The following is a 23,078-nucleotide window of genomic DNA, read 5'->3' as shown; positions in this document are numbered from 1 at the left end:
ATCATATTTTTGACCTCTCTAATTTTTTTAACCATATTGTTTTGGCCTCTCACAAAATAACTCCTAGTAGCAACACCCCTTCTAGATACAAAATTGGCTCCAATTGAAGTTTACCGTTGCTTCTCATCAGATTGCAACCTTTAGAAATCCCACTATCAAGATGAATTTCAGTAAATTTCAATTGGAGTTCATTCAACAGGCAAAATAATGTAGTGGGTATTTCCAGATGTCTCTAGTTGAGAGTTCATGCAACATGCAACTTCAAGTGGAGCCAATTTTTCATCTACAAGGGGTGTTACTTCTAACAATTCTTTTATGAGAGGTCAGAACAAATTGGTTACAAAAAATAGGGGGGTTACTCTAAGAGGATCATATTTTTGACCACTCTAATTTTTTTAACCATATTATTCTGGCCTCTCATTAAATAACTGTTAGTAGCAACATCCCTTCCAGATGCAAAATTTGCTCCAATTGAAGTTCACCGTTGCTTCTCATCAGATTGCAACATCTAGAAATCCCACTGTCAAGATGAATTTTGGAGCTAATTTTGCAACAGTCAATTTCAATTGGAGTTCATTCAACAGGCAAAATTATGTAGTGGGTATTGCCAGATGTCTCTAGTTGGGAGTTCATTCAACAAACAACTTCACTAGGAGCCAATTTGTCATCTGCAAGGGGTGCTGCTTCTAACAGTTCTTTTATGAGTTGTCAGATCAAGTTGGTTAGAGAAAATAGGGGGGTTACTCCAAGAGGATCATATTTTTTACCACTTTTTTTTTTTTAACCATATTGTCCTGGCCTCTCAAAAAATAACTGTTAGTAGGAACACCCCTTCAAGATGAAAAATTGGCTCCAATATAAGTTTACCGTTGCTTCTCATCAGATTGCAACATGTAGAAATCCCACTGTCAAGATGAATTTTGGAGCTAATTTTGCAACAGTCAATCTCAATTGGAGTTCATTCAACAGGCAAAATTATGTAGTGGGTATTCCCATATGTCTCTAGTTGGGAGTTCATGCATCAAACAACTTCACGTGGAGCCAATTTTTCATTTCCAAGGGGTGTTGCTTCTAACAGTTCTTTTATGAGAGTCAGATCAAATTGGTTAAAAAAAATAGGGGGGTTACTCTAAGAGCATCATATTTTTGACCTCTCTATTTTTTTTAACCATATTGTTCTGGCCTCTCATAAAATAACTGTTAGTAGCAACACCCCTTCCAGATGCAAAATTGGCTCCAATTGAAGTTTACCGTTGCTTCTCATCAGATTGCAACATCTAGAAATCCCACTGTCAAGATGAATTTTGGAGCTAATTTTGCAATAGTCAATTTCAATTGGAGTTCATGCAAGAGGCAAAATTATGTAGTGGGTACTTCCAGGTGTCTCTAGTTGGGAGTTCATGCAGCAGGCAACTTCACTTGGAGGCAATTTTTCATTTGCAAGGAGTCTTACTTCTAACAGTTCTATTATGAGAGGTCAAATCAAATTGGTTAAAAAAAATAGGGGGGTTACTCTAAAAGGATCAAATTTTTCACCTCTCTATTTTTTTTAACCATATTGTTCTGGCCTCTCATAAAATAACTGTTAGTAGCAACACCCTTTCCAGATGCAAAATTGGCTCCAATTGAAGTTTACAGTTGCTTCTCATTTGATTGCAACATCTAGAAATCCCCTCTCAAGATGAACTTTGGAGCTAATTTTGCAACAGTCAATTTCAATTGGAGTTCATTCAACATGCAAAATTATATAGTGGGTATTTCCAGATGTCTCTAGTTGGGATTTCATTCAACAAACAACTTCACTTGGAGCCAATTTTTCATATGCATGGGGTGCTGCTTCTAACAGTTCTTTATGAGTGGTCAGATCGAATTGGTTAAAAAAAATCGGGGGGTTACTCTAAGAAGATCCTATTTTTTATCTCTCTATTTTTTTTAACCATATTGTTCTGGCCTCTCATAAAATAACTGTTAGTAGCAACACCCCTTCTAGATGCAAAATTGGCTCCAATTGAAGTTTATTGTTTCTTCTCATCATATTGCAACATCTAGAAATCTCCATTGTCAAGATGAATTTTGGAGCCAATTTTGCAATAGTCAATTTCAATTGGAGTTCATATAACAGGCCAAATTATGCGTTGGGAATTTCCAGATGGCACTAGTTGGGAGTGCATTCAACTAACAACTTCACTTGGGGCCAATTTTTCATCTGCATGGGGTGCTGCTTCTAACAGTTCTTTTATGAATGGTCAGATGAAGTTGGTTAAAGAAAATAGGGAGGTTACTCCAAGCGGATCATATTTTTGACCTCTTTATTTTGTTTAATCATATTGTTTTGGCCTCTCATAAAATAACTGTTAGTAGCAACACCCCTTCCAGATGCAAAATTGGCTCCAATTGAAGTTTACCGTTGCTTCTCATCAGATTGCAACATGTAGAAATCCCACTGTCAAGATGAATTTTGGAGCTAATTTTGCAATAGTCAATTTCAATTGGAGTTCATTCAACATGCAAAATTATGTAGTGGGTATTTCTAGATGTCTCTAGTTGGGAGTTCATTCAACAAACAACTTCACTTAGAGCCAATTTTTCATCTGCATGGGGTGCTGCTTCTAACAGTTTTTTATGTGTGGTCAGTTCAAATTGGTTAAAAAAAATTTGGGGGTTACTCTAAGAGGATCTTATTTTTGACCTATCTATTTTTTTTAACCATATTGTTCTGGGCTCTCGTAAAATAACTGTTAGTAGCAACACCCTTTCCAGATGCAAAATTGGCTCCAATTGAAGTTTACCGTTGCTTCTCATCAGATTGCAACATCTTGAAATCCCATTGTCAAGATGAATTTTGGAGCTAATTTTGCAACAGTCAATTTCAATTGGAGTTCATTCAAAAGGCAAAATTATGTAGTGGGTATTTCCAGATGTCTCTAGTTGGGAGTTCATGCAATTGGCAACTTCACGTGGAGCCAATTTTTCATCTGCAAGGGGTGTTGCTTCTAATAGTTCTTTTAATAGAGGTCAGATCAAGTTGGTTAAAAAAAATAGGGGGGTTACTCCAAGAGGATCCTATTTTTGACCTCTCTATTTTTTTTAACTATATTGTTCTGGCCTCTCATAAAATAACTGTTAGTAGCAACACTCCTTCTAGATGTGATCCTATTTTTAGGAAGGGGTGTTGCTATTAACAATTATTTTATGAGAGGTCGGAGCAAGTTCGTTGAAGAAGATAAAGAGGTTAGAAATGTTGAATGAACTCCCAAATAGAGACATTTGAAAATTCTCACTACAGAATTTTGCCTGTTGAAAGAACTCCAATTGAAATTGCTTGTTGCAAAATTGGCTCCAAAATTCATCCTCACAGAGGGGATTTCTAGATGTTGCAATATGATGAGAAATAACAATAAACTTCAATTATAACCAATTTTGCATCTAGATGGGGTGTTGTTACTAACAGTTATTTTATGAGAGATCGGAGCAAGTTCGTTAAAGAAGATAAAGAGGTTAGAAATGTGATCCTCTTAGGGTAACCCCCCTCTATTTTAGGTTGGTAAACCAAACAAGATGTCGAAAAGAGAAGAAGAGGGGAGAAAAAAAGAAGCAAACAAATAATTCTTTTCTTGCGTATTCTTATTCTTATTTTCTTAAAAGTTTATACGACACTAATTGCAAGTTCAGACATGATAAAAGTAAAACAAAAAGGTAATGAGAACAATGTAAATACTAAACTAATTTACTAACAATTTAGTAACAAATACAGAAGACAGAGGTAAAGAAGGCATGAACTGAAAAATACATCAATTTAAAAGGTGTTGAGAAAAAAGGAAATGAAACTCTGACATTGTGGCGGATTAATCACTGTATCAATTCAGTTGAGAAAGATTTAGGTAGGATCCACATCAAAGCATCTTTCTTTCAGGCCCAGCCCATTGACAATGACCCAGTAAATAGACAGGTGGGACAACTACAGGCGAAGGACAAATCAGAGGCCCATGATGGTAACCTTGATTTTGACAGGATCGACCATATTGCAAATTTTGCCAGTGGCTCGTAAAGTTACTGTTAAGAATATCAGGCTTATGTAGCTCTTCAGAAGCCCCTTTGATGGGTTTGGAACTTGGGAGCTCAAGGCTCTCTGATGAATCAAAGTTCTTATCAGATCCGTGCAACTGTACACTGCCTTCCACTTCATCATACCTATCAAATTGTGAGGTTGATCCATCTGGGTTTCCGGTTTCAGTTGGAAAGTTATACACAGGAGGCATGATAAAGAAAGGAACAGGTGGACCAGTTGGGTAAAACGCAAAGGGCAACACACCAGAACCATCCATAGATCGCTGTCGTGAACCAGAAGAGCCAACAAGCATTGGAGCAATAGGGATCATCGACTCTGATCCACTTATTTGAGACGGATCATAACCAGGTAATTGATGACTACCAAGATGTGGGGGCACCACAGATGTAGCTCCTCCTGTGCTCCTTTCTGTTATTTCAACATTCACGGTCGAAACCGGAATCCATTCCCTGCTCTCATCGTCTGCTTGAGAAGACATATTATCAGAAGATGATGGAGCATCATACTGCCACCAACTTTTTACTTTCCCATAAGCAGATTGAACTGATGAAGCATTCACTTTTCTCCCCCTCTTATCCCTAGTTGATTTTGAACTTTTAACAGATGAACCATCCCAAGAACTCTCTGAACAGGGTTTACTCCTTGACGAACTAGCCTGACTAACAGCAACAGATCTGACATTAGCACTTCGATCAGTGGCATAACCATCATTTCCTCTCTTGTTCTGATGTTGAAAAAGATCAATGTGATCCTCTTGGACTAACCCCCCTCTATTTTCTTTAACAAAATTGTTATGACCTCTCATAAAAGAACTATAAGAAGCAGCACCCCATGCAGATGCAAAATTGGCTCCAATTGAAGTTGGCTCTTGCTTCTCATCAGATTGCAACATCTGGAAATTCCCACTGTCAGAATCAAACCCCCTGAGGGTGCTCGCATCCTGTTCATGCCAATAAGCATCACCATCCTCCAGCTTTGCTTCTATCAATCCCGAATTTTCATTACCAGATTCTGCCACTTCTTCGGGATTTGATGCTAAACCAACTGTTGGGAAATAATGAGGTACAGAAGATGAGACAAGGCCTTGAGAAAACTGCATATTTGATCCCCAAGAAGGCTCAATTAGGGAAATATTAGCAGGAACCACCCTGCCACATTTCTTGGTCCATAACCCATTGAAGCTAGAACAGAAGGTGATAATGGAAGAGGAAGGTGCGTAGAAGTCAAATTCAAAGGTACCTGAACCTGCCCACCAAAATTATGTAGCCAAGAAGATGCAATCATATTGACTAGATCTTGCTCTTCTTGGTGCATTTCCGTTGTTTCTGAAACAGATGCAAGCTCTTCTACTCCAACTGGAGACATGCTGAAATCCTCGAGATAACTATTCAAAGCATTGGAGGGATCACCTGCTGATTCCAAGCTTTGATGTGATGGGCTGTGGCGAACAGAGGAAGGATCATCACTAGAAGATCTAGCACTATGACTGGTTGTTCCAACTTCTGAATGGACAACGCTCTTCTTCCTGCTATTTGCATAAACAAATTGGCTTTTCGCTGCTTCTTGGGCACGATTATGTCTCCCTCGGCTTGATACCTCCCCAGAAGTATCGGTAAGTTCAGGACTCGATCTTGTTCTTGCAAAGTGATACCGGCCCTGTCCTTCATGCTCACTAGTTGAGTAATCTGGACGATACGATTTCTGTCCTTTCTCAGTCTGTGTAGTCTCACTAGAGCTAATATTTCTCATGGCCTGATCAATGATTCTTGTGCTAGTCTGGTTGCTAGAAATTTTATGGCTCTGGGCACGATTAACGATAGAAGAAGTATGACTGGTCCTATACATATTTTCAACTGGGTGATTCGTGTTATTGTAAGATTGAGCTGAGATGATACCATGCAAAGGAAGAGATCCCTCCATCCGAGACTCAGCACTACCATCAATATTCTTCTTTACAGCAATTTGATTTCTGAAATTCTTGTGTACATCAACAGGATCTGATTTCAAAGGTCGTGGGGGCCAAAAATCAGGATGAGGAGCATCAGGACGAAGGCCACTGCCATGTCTATCCCATGTGTTCATGAAAAACTGATTTACTTCTGCAATCAGGTTCTCTTTTGGGCACTCCAGTAGCCTGGCCAACCTTTTAGCCCCAAATGCAAAGGCACTACGTATTCTAAAGAAATTACCTTTACTGACACTACGTCCGAGATTGTTATTTGTACGCAAAGGATCAATCACATTGAAATGTTTAGAAATAAAAGCTTGATTCTGACTTTTTTGGCCACCAGGTAAAACGGCATATACACTGAACTACACGCATCTAAAAAGCGTTTGCTAAGCAATAACTCCCCACTATCCCTTCGAGGAGGTTAGTTTAATTAAGTTTTGTTATCATCAAAATATGAATACGAGTTAACTCTAGGTCAATAGAAAGTAATGTCCTAATCAAAGAGGGAGAATCCCATGACATATTTACTCTCCTCTTCTTTCTTCTCTTCCACGAGTAGAGCCTCAGATGTGACACCACAGCTAGAGCCTACTAGTGCTGTAGCAACTCCACCACCATTACAACCACCAATTATCACCTACAAAAAGACATCAAGACACTTACGTTTAAGACCATACTTTTAAACAAAGATTTTTTTTTCTATAACCCTTCTAAACCAAGCATTCTCAGCTATCTTGATTCTTGACCATATTTTTAGGCAAATAAAATTTTAACACAGCCCTTCTAAACCAAGCATTCTAGATTAACTTAATTCCCTAAATTGGCATCAAGTATCGTTCCTGAATTATAATTTTCTGTTATCTAATCTTTACATTGTTATTTACAAGATTTTGCAATGGGGCTAGACCATGGTTTGATGAGATGTAGAACAATTTGGGGAATTGGTTGCTTTCTTACTACAATTTTCATATTCTAAAAATAGTTTATCAATGCATGTTTTGTGGGTACATACTGAGTTTTTCTATGATGATTATCCATCTTGAAAGTCGAAAGACATCACTTGCAAACCCACAAAAGCAATCTTTTAAAAACAATTCAGCTAACAGAGGGAAGTGGTGTAATATTGGACCCTAGAATGTAAGTGGAACTCCATGGGATGAAAATGTAAGTGACTTCCTATCTCCTCGATCAGTATGACCACAAACCCGAGTAGAGGAATCTCCGCCTCATCCTCTATTATTGCTCTCATGACCCTGGGTCTCAGGTTTATTGAATGACAGATGGAAGTTGAGAGTAATTGCATTAGAGAGTCTCATATCCTTCTCATATTTACTTGCTATTGCTCTTTCAGCTCAAATGACATGATTGAAGATTTGCCCAAGTGTAGTGACATCATACTAGCTTGTAGTTGTGCCTCAGTAGCGTCATATTTAGATCCTATACCATCTAGAAATCTCACCACCTATGTTTTTTTTTTCTCTTTTCAAATATCATTTGCATTAATGGTAAACTGGTGGAATGTTCTAAATTCCTGTGAAATACCCCTCATCTTTGTAAAGTAATTCGTGATTGATTTGTCACTCCTATGTAGGTTGAAATATCGAATATATAATTCGTAGATTCAGAACAAATTACTTTCCTGAGATAGAATTGAAACTAGGGTTACCACATTTCCATGGGAGTCCTACAACTCAAAATCTGACTACTAAATCATGACTCCATACTGTTTAACAACCAAGTCATTATCCTTGGCTTCTCAATCTTTAGTAATCGAACTAGAAGGATCATCCCTAATGTATTTTGCATTTCTTTTGGCCTTCAAGAACACGAGAACAAACTTGGACCAATGTATATAATTGTACCCATTCAGCTTTGTTGAGTAACTTGGATAGAATGAGAGTCTTTACTGTCAAATGGCTTGAAGGCAACAACATGTTTGCTACATTATGCCATCTAATCCTACAAATACACCACCAATAGACCCTAAGAAAAGGTTATGAATCCATAGAATCAATCACACAAAGGCCAACGAAATTAGGTTAGGTGGGCCCCCACACTTCAAAATTAGGGCACGATGACAATATCAGACACATCCAATAGCATCGACAACCCTGAATTCAATCATTTACTTACCACAATAAGTAACCTAAACATCAATTTCCATGCTGACTCTGGCACAAGATGGGTTGCACAGGTAAGGATGAAGCACATGGCTTCAATTAGGAACCCTTCAAGGGTAGTAAAGTGCAGTAACTACTTAATTAGTTGTAGTAATTAGGGGGAACTATAACAGTAGAACTTAATAAATTTGGCCAAGTAAAACTTTTTTGGCGTGACCACAATTTTTTCGGAGTTAACTATGCTGAAGAAAGACAACCAGGTAACAAAAACGCAAAACTTGAAAGCAACATCGAAGTAATATATTGTGTACCTTGAATGAGCACATCATGGAATGATTAAATCTGACCAAAACTTTCTGATTAAAACTGAAATTTGGCTAAAAACTTGAATTTTAGGAGAAAAGGAAACTCAATTTACGTCAAAGCATGGAGAGATAATAGAAGAGAGAGAAAAAGAGATTTTTGATAGAACTGATATTTGACACTTCTAATATAAACACCTCCAAAAAATATAGCTCAGAATCACAAATGGTTTATTTCTTAAGAAACTAGACAAAAAATTCTTTATATTGATACTTAATTTGATAGAAAAATCTTTGTTTTTGAATCTTTTATGACCTTTTAATTTTTTTCATTTTGTAAATTGACCCTTTGACGACTCCAATATGAATATCTCCTTAAATACATATCAAACTGACATGAATTTTTCTCCTTCTAAAACTAGACTTCGATACCTTTCATCCAAGTATAAATTTTTTCCATAAAATATACTTCTTTAGAGGGAAAGAATTTGATAAATTTCAGACTATTCTTTTTTTCTTTGGCCAACATGTCCATTGACTTTTCTATGATCTATATCTCCCTCTAGAAAATTCAGATTGAGAATTAGTTTGATTAGTAAGAAAAAAAACTTACATATCTTTCTTTTGATATATAATTCTCCAGATAGAGTCTCATTTTTTATGGTATAAAAATGACTCAAAAATGGAAGCTTTCTACTGTTACTTCATCTTCTATTGAAATCTGACCTTTGCTACTTCAAATATCAATTTCTCTTTTTAAAAAACTTGAATTGCCAAAATTCGTTTTGCGTTGGAAAATAGACTTGAATATCTTTCTGTTAATATATAATTTAAAATATGAAAAAGTTCAGTATGAAAGTGTGAACGCCAAGAAAATAACATATACTGGGATGATAGAATATGATTTAAACTACTAAAGATGATATATAAGAAAAATATAACATTATCTCTGTGACCTGACCGAATCAACTCCCATACTGATACCATGTTGAATTTGTGGAAAAGAAAAAACTTCACTGACTTATTTTAATTTGAGTACAATGAATCTCTATTTATAAATAAAAGAAACAAGTAGAATCCAATTACCATTAAATTATTCTTATTCGAGTTACACCCAAAGTTAAATACTAAAAGATGAGTCTAGAACATTTAAATAACTAAACATAAATAGAGAATTAAAAAAACTAAAACACCTTTAACTGAGACTCTTATATGATATTTATTTCTGTTAGACTCTTGTTAGACTCCACCATATTAATTCTGGCTTTGTGAGACTCATTTACCATTTACATCAATGTTGTCAAAGCACACCGCAAGAGCCTTCTCAATACGATTTAAGTTCATGTATTTTGCAGTTCATGCCTTCTTTATGTGTGTTCCTTATTTGTTATTAAACCTTTTGTAAATATGTTTTACAATTATTCTTTTACTATTTTCATTGACCTTTTATTTTGATTATTTGCTCTTTTATCAACTGATTAAACGAATTAACAAATACACTAGTTAATAAAAATATTTTAAAATTCTAAAACTACAAACATATAACACAAAAATACAATGATAGCAAAACACATGACAGTCGTTTACAAGATACAATTTTTTTTTTTGTTGTAGTGTAATAACATAACAAAACAGTCTTACAAGAAACAATATACCCGATGTTACCAAAAAGAAAAGAAATTGCAAGATAGTAACGGGATAGTCTTATCAAGGAAAATAACGAAATTTAAGGCTATCCTTTGAAAGAGAAAGAACAGGACAAAATTTGTAAGAAAATCTGTAAGCAACACACTTCTTCCAAGTTTTAGTAATCTTTACTAAATGGGTTGATGTTAGATTACACCTGCTATTGGTTGTTTTCAAGTAAACAGAGTTTACAATCGTCGGAAACCTTGATTTTCTCTTTTCAACGTTGGAGCGAGGGGTTGTCAATTTACTACCAAGTTTATAGCAATATGAGAGTGATATTTTCATGGAAAAACATTCTATCATAATTCTCACCAAAGTCCTCAAATTTCTAAACTATGATCATAAATATCCGCAAAAGAATCTACTTAACACAACTCACACAAACTTTCAGTAATAAAAGAAGAAACTAGTGCCCTAATCAAAGAGGGAGAATCCCATGTCATCGTCGCTCTCCTCTTCTTTCTCTTCTTTCTTCTCTTCGGCAGGAGGCTCTGATGCAGCACCACCTCCAGAGACTGCTGGTGCTGCAGCAGCCCCACCTCCAATAAAGGCACCACCACCACTACCGCCACCAATGATCACCTGCAGAAAGACAACATGAAGACAGTTTAAGGCCATATTTTAAACAAAGTAAACTTTAACACGACCCTTCTAAACGAAGCATTCTGGATTATCTTGATTCCTGAATTGGTAACAAGTCAGCCTCTTTCCGAAATTTGTAATTTTCTTTTTTCCTGAGCTTTAATTTGTTGTGATTTACAGGATTTTGCAATGGGGGATAACCAAGGTTTGATGAGATGCAGAACAATTTGGGGAATTGGCTCAGGTTTTCTAATTTTGAGCTTAGAAATGTTTGGTTCACTAAGGTGTTAGTTGATTGCTTGTGGAAGCTAGATTTCTTTTAATTTTTTACATTGTTACGGCATATTTGAATCAAAGAACAATAAAATTTGACGCAGCGTTCACTAAACTTTTCGGCTAGACAGAAAAAACCAATACAAATGATTTAACCGAAAAGCAAAATAATGGAATCCAAACAGTTGCTCTCTTCTTCGAGTAAAACAGAGTAAAACATAAAACCAGCATAAGAAGTGTGTGAATGATCAAACACCATAAGATCGGTTGCCATTAGCTGCAAAGAAATATGGAATGTCTAAAATCTAACACGCCAAAAATATACCACCATGCCAAGTATGATTACCGGATGCCTAGGGGTCCTCAATTATCAGTCAAAAGGAAGAAGAAAGATAGCCTCTATAATCCGCATGGAATCGCACATCAATGTCGGGTTGGACAAGTTGCGTTACAAAAAAATCCAGCATTATGGACTTTATTAGTGGTTCAAATTTTTTTAGAAAGAAGTTCCCTCAGACTCATCAACCGTATCCTCTGCCATTATCCGTTTTTAGATCAGAGTCTAGTCTATACCAGTCCCATCCAGACAATAACCATGGATTTAGAAACAATCACGGGTATAGGTTCAATATAAGAGAAAACGACAGAAGCAAAGCAGCAGAAGCTCGGGAATAACTCATTAAGAAAAGAAAACGCAATAACTGACCTGAAATACAGCAGCAGAGGGAGTGATCATGGAAAAGGACGATTGGACGCCACCGGATGAATCGTTAGAAAGAGCTGCTTGGACCAATTTCCTCTGCAATTCGTAAGTCGTAGAAGCCGAGGCCTCTAGATCCCCAGAGTACTGCTTTGCTCTCCATTCATCATCCGCGTTTCTTAAAACAAAAGTGAACACTCCCATCTTCAGCGTTGGGTGGGAGACCTGCGTGCAGCAGAGGCAAACCCTAACTCTAGGAAGCTTTTCAAGTGAAAGAAACGAAGGAAATCACAAATTTATAGTCCTCGATAACAAATGAAGCCCTAACTGATAAATGGGCTGATCCACCTTGTAGGCCCAAAAATGTAGTACCGAGTAACTTACTGGACACGTGAAGTGTCCGGTCTCTTATGTTTCTATCTCTACATGATTCAAGAACATTTTCTTGGAAACGACACACGTCCAAGAGTCTCTTAGAGGATGGGCTCAAACCCATACAACCAACGAAGTCTTACATATCCAAATACGTGGCATTATGGTAAATAAAAAGTTATATCATAATGATATATTGATGTAATTAATTTAAATTTCTTGTCTCTTATTCACTAGGATAAAGTCTGAACCAGAGATCAAAACCGGTCCTTTTGACTCTTCTCCGCAAAAGCAAAGGAAAGGAAAGAAAATCTGAATCAATGGATATTGCTGCAACGAAACGGCATTCCTCCTTCGAGAAAAGAGTTCAAGAAAATTCTTTAATGGTGGTTGCCGATGAAATAACTTGTGCTAGGCTTTGCCGATTGCTATGTTTGTCCCATCCAAGAGAACTTAAATGAGGTAGCCATTTTAATTTGTTTTGCTACCTATAGCTAGGCTGCAAGAAAACCCAAAGTGATCATTTGTTTTGTTAAAATGGATTTAAGTCTATTGAAAATACTAACCAAAGTTAGTAATAAACACTGGATTTTTCTTAGGATTATTCTAAAAAATTCCACATCGGATTTAAAGTAATGGCATGATGTAAACCTTTGTAGGATTTATAGACTTGTTATGGCCAAGTTTTCGTGGCCTACGAGTAATGTAGGAAAGGGTCATCGTCTGGAATAAAAATAGTTCCTTTCTTGCTTCACTAAGGAGCTCTTATTCTTATTTTCTTAAAATTTATACGAGACTAATTGCCTTTCCTTCCGCACGTCTCCTCCGGCTCATAGGTTCCATCGAAGCAGAGAGACAAATAATTAATGAATTCGAAGAGAAATCGAAACAGATAATGAGAGAGGCAAAGAGAGATTGCAATAGATAGACAGAGAGGCAAATAGAGAGGTCAGAAATGTGATCCTCTTGGAGTAATCTCCCTCAAATTTCTTTAGCGGACTTGCTCTGACCTCTCATAAAAGAATTGTTAGAAGTAGCACCCCTTGCAGATACAGAATTGACTCCAATTGAAGTTGCTTGTTGAATGAACTCCCAAACAGAGACATTTGGAATTTCCCATTGAAATTTTTTGCCTATAGAATGAACTAAAATTGAAGTCGCTTGATGCAAAATTGGCTCCAAAATTGATAGTCACCGTGGGAATTTCCAGATGTTCCAATATGATGAGAAGCAACTATCAAATTCAATTGGAGCCAAATTTCCACATGCAAGGAGTGCAATTTCTAACAATTCTTTTATGATAGGTCATAACAAGTTTGTTAAAGAAAATAGCGAGGTAAAAAATGTGATCCTCTTGGAGTAACCCCTCTATTTTCTTTAACAAATTTGCTCTGACCTCTTATAAAAGAACAGTTAGAAGCAGCACCCCACGCAAATGAAAAATTGGCTCCAATTAAAGTTGCATGTTGAATGAACTTCAAAATTGAGACATAGGAAATTCCCATGCCAAAATTTTGCATGTTGAATGAACTCATTTTGAAGTTGCCTTTCGCAAAATTTGCTCCAAAATTGATACTGATAGTGAGAATTTCTAGATGTTGCAAATATCATGAGAAGAAATAGTTAAACTTCAATTGGAGCCAAATTTGCATCTACGAGGGGTGTTGCTTCTAACAGTTCTTTAAGAGAGGTCAGAACAAGTTTCTATGAGAAAATAGAGAGGTCAGAAATGTGTTCCTCTTGGAGTAACCCCCCTCTATTTTCTTTAACAAACTTGCTCTGACCACTCATAAAAGAATTGTTAGAAGCAACACCCTTTGCAGATGAAAAATTGGCTCAAAGTGAAGTTGAGTATTGAATAAACTCCCAAATAGAGACATCAGGAAATTCCCACTACAAAATTTTGCCAGTTGAATGAACTCCAATTGAAATTGTCTATTGCAAAATAGACTCCAAAATTGATCCCAATTGTGAGAATTTCTAGTTGTTGCAATCAGATCAGAAGCAACAGACAACTTCAATTGGAGCCAATTTTGCATCTCCAAGGGATGCCGCTTCTAACAGTTATTTTATGAGAGGTCAAAAGAATTTTCTTAAAGAAAATAGAGAGGTCAAAAATATCATCCTCTTGGAGTAACCCCCCTCTATTTTCTTTAACAAACTTGATATGACCTCTCATAAAAGAACTCTTAGAAGAAGCACCCCATGGAGATGCAAAATTGGCTCCAATTGAAGTTGCATGTTGAATGAGCTCCCAAATAGAGATATCTGGAATGCAAAAAATTTCCAGTTGAATGAACTCCAATTGAAGTTGCCTGTTGTAAAATTGGCTCCAAAATTGATCCTAGCAATGGGAATTTCCACATGCTGCAATCTGATGAGAAGCAACAATCAACTTCAATTGGAACCAAATTTCCATATGCAAGTGGTGCAGCTTCTAATAGTTCTTTTATGAGAGGTCATAACAAGTTTGTTAAAGAAAAAAGAGAGTTCAGAAATGTGATCCTCTTGGAGTAACCCCTCCTCTATTTTCTTTAACAAATTTACTCTGACCTCTTATAAAAGAACAGTTAGAAGTAGCACCCCATGCAAATGCAAAATTGGCCAATTAAAGTTGCATTTTGAATGAACTGCCAAATAGAGGCATCAGAAAATTCCCATTGCAAAATTTTACATGTAGAATAAACTCATTTTAAAGTTGCTTGTTGCAAAATTTGCTCCAAAATTGATACTGGCAGTGGGAATTTCTAGATGTTGCAATATTATGAGAAGCAATAGTTAACTTAAATTGGAGCCAAATTTGCATCTATGAGGGGTGTTGCTTCTAACAGTTCTTTAAGAGAGGCCAGAACAAGTTTCTCTGAGAAAATAGAGAGGTAAAAAATGTGATCCTCTTGGAGTACCCCCCACTATTTTCTTTAACTAACTTGCTCTGACCTTTTGTAAAAGAACTGTTAGAAACAACACCCTCTGCAGATGCAAAATTAGCTCTAATTGAAGTTGCCTATCGAATGAACTCCCAAATAGATAAATCTAGAAATTTCCCCTGCAAAATTTTGCATGTAGAATGAACTCCCAAATAGATAAATTTGGAAATTTCCCCTGCAAAATTTTGCATGATGAATGAACTCCAATTGAAGTTGCTTGTGTAAAAATTGGCTGAAAAATTGATCCTAACAGTGGGAATTTGCTGGGGTTGCTGCTTCTAACAGTTATTTTATGAAAGGTCAGAAGAATTTTTTTAAATAAAATAGAGAGGTCAGAAATGTGATCCTCTTGGAGTACCCCCCACTATTTTCATTAACTAACTTGCTCTGACCTCTTGTAAAAGAACTGTTAGAAGCAACACCCTCTGCAGATGCAAAATTGGCTCTAATTGAAGTTGCATATTGAATGAACTCCCAACTAGATAAATCTAGAAATTTCCCCTACAAAATTTTGCATGTTGAATGAATTCCCAAATAGATAAATCTGGAAATTTCCCCTGCAAAATTTTGCATGATGAATGAACTCCAATTGAAGTTGCTTGTGTAAAAATTGGCTGAAAAATTGATCCTAACAGTGGGAATTTGCTGGGGTTGTTGCTTCTAACAGTTATTTTATGAAAGATTAGAAGAATTTTTTTAAATAAAATAGAGGTAAAAAATGTGATACTCTAGAGGATCCCCGCCCCCCCCCCCCCCCCCCCCCCCCCCCCACTATTTTCTTTAACTAACTTGCTCTGACCTCTTGTAAAAGAACTATTAGAAGCAACACCCTCTTCAAATGCAAAATTGGCTTTAATTGAAGTTGCATATTGAATGAACTCCCAAATAGATAAATCTAGAAATTTCCCTTGCAAAATTTTGCATGTTGAATGAATTCCCAAATAGATAAATCTGGAAATTTCCCCTGCAAAATTTTGCATGTTGAATGAACTCCAATTGAAGTTGCTTGTGTAAAAATTGGCTGAAAAATTGATCCTGACAGTGGGAATTTGATGGGGTTGTTGCTTCTAACAGTTATTTTATGAAAGGTCAGAAGAATTTTTTTAAATAAGATATAGAGGTCAGAAATTTGATCCTCTTGGAGTACCCCCCACTATTTTCTTTAACTAACTTGCTCTGACCTCTTGTAAAAGAACTGTTAGAAGCAACACCCTCTGCAAATGCAAAATTGGCTCTAATTGAAGTTGCCTATTGAATGAACTCCCAAATAGATAAATCTAGAAATTTTCCTTGCAAAATTTTGCATGTTGAATGAACTCCCAAATAGATAAATCTGGAAATTTCCCCTGCAAAATTTTGCATGTTGAATGAACTCCAATTGAAGTTGCTTGTGTAAAAATTGGCTGAAAAATTGATCCTGACAGTGGGAATTTGCTAGGGTTGTTGCTTCTAACGGTTATTTTATGAAAGGTCAGAAGAATTTTTTTAAATAAAATAGAGAGGTCAAAAATGTGATCCTCTTGGAGTAACCCCCCATTATTTTCTTTAACAAACTTTCTATGTCCTCTCATAAAAGAATTGTTAGAAGCAACACCCCTTGCAGATGAAAAATTCGCTCCAAGTGAAGTTACTTGTTGAATGAACTCCCAAATAGAGACATTTGGAAATTCCCACAGCAAATTTTTGCCCGTTGAATGAACTCCAATTGAAGTTGCCTGTTGCAAAATTGGCTCAGAAATTGATCCTGGCAATGGGAATTTCCAGATGTTGCAATATGATGGGAAGCAACAAAGAACACCAATTGGAGCCAATTTTGCATCTCCAAGGGGTGATGCTGCTAATAGTTCTTTTATGAGAGGTCATAACAAGTTTGTTAAAGGAATTAGAGAGGTCAAAAATGTGATCCTCTTGGTGTAACCCCTATATTTTCTTTAACAAACTTGCTCTCACCTATCAAAAAAGAACCGTTAGAAGCAGCACCCCTTGCAAATGAAAAATTGGCTCCAAGTGAAGTTGCTTGTTTAATGAACTCCCAAATAGAGACATCTAGAAATTCCCATAGAAAAATTTTGTTTGTTGAATGAACACCAAATGAAGTTGCCTGTTACAAAATTGGCTCCAAAATTGATCCTAACAGTGGGAATTTCTAGATGTTGCAATTTGATGAGAAGCAACAAGAACATCAATTGGAGCCAATTTTGCATCTGCAAGGGGTGCTGCTTCTAACATTTTTTTATGAGATATCAAAACAATTTTGTTAAAGAAAATAGAGAGGTTAGAAATGTAGTCCTCTTGGAGTAACCCTCCTCTATTTTCTTTAAAAACTTGCTTTGACCTCTCATAAAAGAACTGCCAGAACCAGCACCCCTTTCAGCTAAAAAATTGGCTCCAAGTGAAGTTGTGTGTTGAATAAACTCCCAAATAGAAACATCTGGAAATTCCCACTAAAATTTTTTGCCACTTGAATGAATTCCAATTGAAGTTGGGTTTTACAAAATTGGCTTCAAAGTTGATCTTGAGAGTAGGGATTTCCAGATGTTACAATCCTATGAGAAGCAACAAAGAACTTATTTTGGAGCCAATTTTGCATATGCATGGGGTGTTGCTTCTAATAGTTCTTTTATGAGAGGTCATAACAAGTTTGTTAAAGGAATTGAAGAGGTCATAAATGTGATCCTCTTGGAGTAACCCCTCTATTTTCTTTAACAAACTTGCTATGACCTCTCAAAAAAGAACTATTAGAAGCAATACCCCTTGTAGATGAAAAATTGACTCCAAGAGAAGTTGTCTGTTGAGTAGAGTCCCAAATAGAGACATCTGGAAATTTCCACTGCAAAAATTTTCCTATTGAATGAACTTCAATTGATGTTTCCTGTTGCAAAATTTGCTCCAAAACTAATCCTAACATTGGGAATTTCCAGATGTTGCAATCTGATGAGAAGTAGCAAAGAACTTCAATTGGAGCCAAATTTGCATCTACAAGGGGTGCAACTTCTAACAATTTTTTTATGAGAGGTCATAACAAGTTTGTTAAAGAAAATAGAGAGGTCAAAAATGTGATCCTCTTAGAATAACCCCCTTCCATATTCTTTAACAAACTTGTTATGACCTCTTATAAAAGAACAATTAGAAGCAGCACCCCATGCAAATGCAAAATTGGCTCCAAATAAAGTTGCATGTTGAATGAACTCCCAAATTGAGACATCAGGAAATTCCCATTGCAAAATTTTGCATGTAGAGTGAACTCATTTTGAATTTGCCTATTAAAAAATTTGCTCTAAAATTGATACTAACAGTGAGAATTTCTAGATGTTGCAATCTCATGAGAAATAATAGTTAACTTCAATTGGAGCCAAATTTGCATTTACATGGGAGTGTTGCTTCTAACAGCTCATTAAGAGAGGTGACAACAAGTTTCTATGAGAAAATAGAGAGGTCAAAAATGTGATCCTCTATAGAGTAACCCCCCTCTATTTTCTTTTACAAACTTGCTTTGACCTCTCGTAAATGAACTATTAGAAGCAACACCCTTTGCAGATATAAAATTGGCTCTAATTGTTGTTGCGTGTTGAATGAACTCTCAAATAGAGACATCTTGAAATTTTTACTACAAAATTTTGCTTGTTGAGAACATCAATTGAAGTTGCTTGTTGGAAAATTGGCTCCAAAATATATCCTAATAGTGAGAATTTCTTGATGTTGCAATCTGATGAGAAGCAATAGTAAACTTCAATTGGAGCCAATTTTGTATTTGTTTGGGGTGTTGCTTCAAACTGTTATTTTATGAGAGGTCAAAAGAATTTTGTTAAAGAAAATAGAAAGGTCAGAAATGTGATCTACTTGGAGTAACCCCCCTCTATTTTCTTTAACAAACTTGCTCTGACCTCTCAAAAAAGAACTGTTAGAAGCAGCACCCCTTGCAGATGAAAAATTATCTCGAAGTGAAGTTTCTTGTTAAATGAACTGCCAAATAGAGACATCTGGAAATTCCCACTTTGGGAGTTTCCAGATGTTGCAATCTGATGAGAAAAAACAAAGAACTTCAATTGGTGCCAATTTTGCATCTGTTAGGGGTGCAACTTCTAACAGTTCTTTTATGAGAGGTCAAGACAAGTTTGTTAAAGGAATTAGAGAGGTCAGAAATGTGATCCTCTTAGAGTAACCCATCTATTTTCTTTAACAAACTTGCCTGGCCTCTCACAAAAGAACTTCCAGAAGTAACACCCCTTGCAGCTAAAAAATTGGCTCCAAGTGAAGTTGCGTGTTGAATAAACTCCAAAATAGAGACATCTAGAAATTCCCACTAAAAATTTTTGTTTGTTGAATGAACTCCAATTGAAGTTGTGTTTACAAAATTGGCTCACAAATTGATCTTGAGAACAGGAATTTCCAGATGTTGCAATCTGATGAGAAGTAACAAACAATTTTGCATCTGTAAGGGGTGTTGTTTCAAATAGTTCTTTTATGAGAGGTCATAGCAAGTTTGTTAAAGGAATTAGAGAGGTCAGAAATGTGATCCTCTTGGAGTAACCCTTCTATTTTCTTTAACAAACTTGCTCTGACCTCTCAAAAAAATTTTGTTAAAAGCATCACCCTTGCAGATGAAAAATTGACTCCAAGTGAAGTTGCTTGTTGAGTAAACTTCCAAATAGAAACATCTGGAAATTTCCACTGCAAAATTGTGCCTTTTGAATGAACTCCAATTGAAGTTTCTTGTTGCAAAATTTGCTCCAAAATTGATCCTGATAGTGGAAATTTCCAGATGTTGCAATCTGATGAGAAGCAGCAAAGAACTTCAATTGGAGCCAAATTTGCATCTACAAGGGGTGCAACTTCTAACAATTCTTTTATGAGAGGTCATAACAAGTTTGTTAAAGAAAATAGAGAGGTAAAAAATGTGATCCTCTTGGAATAACCCCCCTCCATATTCTTTAACAAACTTGCTCTGACCTCTAATAAAAGAACAACTAGAAGCAACACCCCATGCAAATGCAAAATTGGCTCCAATTAAAGTTGCATGTTGAGTGAACTCCCAAATTCAGACATCTAGAAATTCCCATTGCAAAATTTTGCATGTAGAATGAACTCATTTTGAATTTTCCTGTTGCAAAATTTGCTCTAAAATTGATACTGACAGTGGGAATTTCTAGATGTTGCAATCTCAAGAAAAATAATAGTTAACTTCAATTGGAGCCAAATTTGCATCTACCTGGGATATTGCTTCTAATAGTTCTTTAAGAGAGGTGAGAACAAGTTTCTTTGAGAAAATAGAGAGGTCAGAAATGTGATCCTCTTGGAGTAACCCCCCTCTATTTTCTTTAACAAACTTGCTTTGGCCTCTCGTAAATAACTGTTAGAAGCAGCACCCTTTGCAGATGCAAAATTGGCTCTAATTGATGTTGCATGTTGAATGAACTCCCAAATAGAGACATTTGGAGATATCCACAGCAAATTTTTGCTCGTTCAATGAACTCCAATTGAAGTTGCTTGTTGCAAATTTGGCTCCAAAATTGATCCTAAATAGTGGGAATTTCTTGAAGTTGCAATCTGATGAGAAACAATAGTAAACTTCAATTGTAGCCAATTTTGCATCTCCTAGGAGTGATACTTCTAACCGTTATATTATGAGAGGTCAGAAGAATTTTGTTAAAGAAAATAGAGAGGTCAGAAATGTGATCCTCTTGGAGTAACCCCCCACTATTTTCTTTAACAAACTTTATATGTCCTCTCATTAAAGAATTGTTAGAAGCAGCACCCCTTGCAGATGAAAAATTCGCTCCAAGTGAAGTTGCTTGTTGAATGAACTCCCAAATAAAGACATTTGGAAATTCCCACAGCAAAATTTTGCCCGTTGAATGAACTCCAATTGAAGTTGACAGTTGCAAAATTGGCTCAGAAATTGATCCTGACAATGGGAATTTCCAAATGTTGCAATCTGATGAGAAGTAACAAAGAACACCAATTGGAGCCAATTTTGCATCTCCAAGGGGTGATGTTGCTAACAGTTCTTTTATGAGAGGTCATAACAAGTTTGTTAAAGGAATTAGAGAGGTCAAAAATGTGATCCTCTTGGTGTAACCCCTCTATTTTCTTTAACAAACTTGCTCTCACCTATCAAAAAAGAATTGTTAGAAGTAGCACCCCTTGCAAATGAAAAATTGGCTCCAAGTGAAGTTGTTGTTGAATGAACACCCAAATAGAGACATCTAGAAATTCCCATAGCAAAATTTTGTTTGTTGAATGAACACCAATTGAAGTTGCCTATTACAAAATTGGCTCCAAAATTGATCCTGGCAGTGGGAATTTCTAGATGTTGCAATTTGATGAGAAGCAACAAAGAACTTCAATTGGAGCCAATTTTGCATCTGCAAGGGGTGCTGCTTCTATCATTTCTTTTATGAGAGGTCATAACAAGTTTGTTAAAGAAAATAGAGAGGTCAGAAATGTGATCCTCTTGGAGTAATCCTCCTCTATTTTCTTTAAAAAACTTGCTCTGACCTCTCATAGAAGAACTGTTAGAACCAACACCCGTTTCAGCTAAAAAATTGGTTCCAAGTGAAGTTGCGTGTTGAATAATCTCCCAAATAGAAACATCTGGAAATTCCCACTAAATTTTTTTTATCCATTGAATGAACTCCAATTGAAGTTGTGTTTTACAAAATTGGCTCCAAAATTGATCCTGATAGCAGGAATTTCTTGCAATCCTATGAGAAGCAACAAAGAACTTCAATTGAAGCCAATTTTGTATATGCATGGGGTGTTGCTTCTAACAGTTCTTTTATGAGAGGTCATAACAAGTTTGTTAAAAGAATTAAAGAAGTCAGAAATGTAATCCTCTTGGAGTAACCCCTCTATTTTCTTTAACAAACTTGCGAGCCTCTCAAAAAAAAAGAACTGTTAGAAGCAGCACCCCTTGCAGATGAAATATTGACTCCAAGTGAAGTTGACTGTTGAGTGAACTCCCAAATAGAGACATTTGGAAATTTTCATTGAAAATTTTTGTCTATTGAATGAAATCCAATTGAATTTGCCTGTTGCAAAGTTTGATCTAAAATTGATCCTCATAGTGGGAATTTCCAGATGTTGCAATCTGATGAGAAGTAGCAAAAAACTTCAATCGGAGCCAAATGTGCATCTACAAGGGGTGCAACTTCTAACAGTTCTTTTATGAGAGGTTATAACAAGCTTGTTAAAGAAAATAGAGAGGTAAAAAATGTGATTCTCTTGGAATAACCCCCCTCCATATTCTCTAACAAACTTGGTCTGGCCTCTTATAAAAGAACAACTAGAAGCAACACCCGTTGCAAATGCAAAATTGGCTCCAATTAAAGTTGCATATTAAATGAACTACTAAATTGAGACATCTGGAAATTCACATTGCAAAATTTTGCATGGAGAGTGAACTCATTTTGAATTTTCATGTTGCAAAATTTGCTCTAAAATTGATACTGACAGTGAGAATTTCTAGATGTTGCAATCTCATGAGAATTAATAGTTAACTTCAATTCGAGTCAAATTTGCATCTAGGTGGGGTGTTGCTTCTAACAGTTCATTAAGAGAAGTGACAACAAGATTCTTTGAGAAAATAGGGAGGTCAGAAATGTGATCCTTTTGGAGTAACCTCCCTCTATTTTCTATTACAAACTTGCTCTGACGTCTCGTAAATGAACTGTTAAGTGCATCACCCTTTGTAGATGCAAAATTCGCTCTAATTGATGTTGCATGTTGAATGAACTCCCAAATAGAGACATCTGAAAATTTCCACAACAAATTTGTGCATGTTGAATGAACTTCAATTGAAGTTGCTTGTTGCAAAATTGGCTCCAAAATATATCCTAACAGTGGGAATTTCTTGACGTTTCAATCTGATGAGATGCAATAGTTAACTTCAATTGGAGCCAATTTTGCATTTACTTGGGGTGTTGCTTCAAACTCTTATTTTATGAGAGGTCAGAAGAATTTTGTTAATGAAAATAAAAAGGTGAGAAATGTGATCCACTTGGAGTAACCCCCCTCTATTTTCTTTAACAAACTTGCTCTGACCTCTCAAAAACGAATTGTTAGAAGTAGCACCCCTTGCAGATGAAAAATTG

The 23,078-nt window shown here is 36.2% G+C and overlaps 2 protein-coding genes across 2 annotated transcripts; both read right to left on the bottom strand.

Moving 5' to 3' along the window:
- Positions 1 to 3,893: 3,893 nt before the first annotated feature.
- Positions 3,894 to 7,448, bottom strand: LOC137940939 (uncharacterized). The gene is made up of 4 exons (XM_068786058.1): positions 7,419 to 7,448; positions 6,541 to 6,657; positions 5,309 to 6,382; positions 3,894 to 5,162 (listed from the first exon to the last, which is right to left on the bottom strand). Exons 1-4 carry the CDS (start codon positions 7,446 to 7,448, stop codon positions 3,894 to 3,896), a joined length of 2,490 nt encoding a protein of 829 aa, XP_068642159.1.
- A 2,988-nt stretch (positions 7,449 to 10,436) lies between these two features.
- On the bottom strand, positions 10,437 to 11,955 carry LOC137941298 (large ribosomal subunit protein P3-like). Its single transcript, XM_068786645.1, has 2 exons — positions 11,693 to 11,955; positions 10,437 to 10,713 (listed from the first exon to the last, which is right to left on the bottom strand). The coding sequence occupies exons 1-2, from the start codon at positions 11,888 to 11,890 to the stop codon at positions 10,546 to 10,548; spliced, it is 366 nt and encodes a 121-aa protein (XP_068642746.1). The 5' UTR covers positions 11,891 to 11,955; the 3' UTR covers positions 10,437 to 10,545.
- Positions 11,956 to 23,078: the final 11,123 nt, after the last annotated feature.

This window comes from Aristolochia californica, unplaced genomic scaffold (genome assembly GCF_029961685.1).
Source record: "Aristolochia californica isolate CCGP_79_NKW_82.1479 unplaced genomic scaffold, dmAriCali1.0.hap1 SCAF_9, whole genome shotgun sequence".
NCBI classification, from domain to species: Eukaryota; Viridiplantae; Streptophyta; class Magnoliopsida; order Piperales; family Aristolochiaceae; genus Aristolochia; species Aristolochia californica.
The sequence above is the reverse complement of the archived record's forward strand: the minus strand, read 5'-3'. Positions and strand labels throughout refer to the sequence as shown.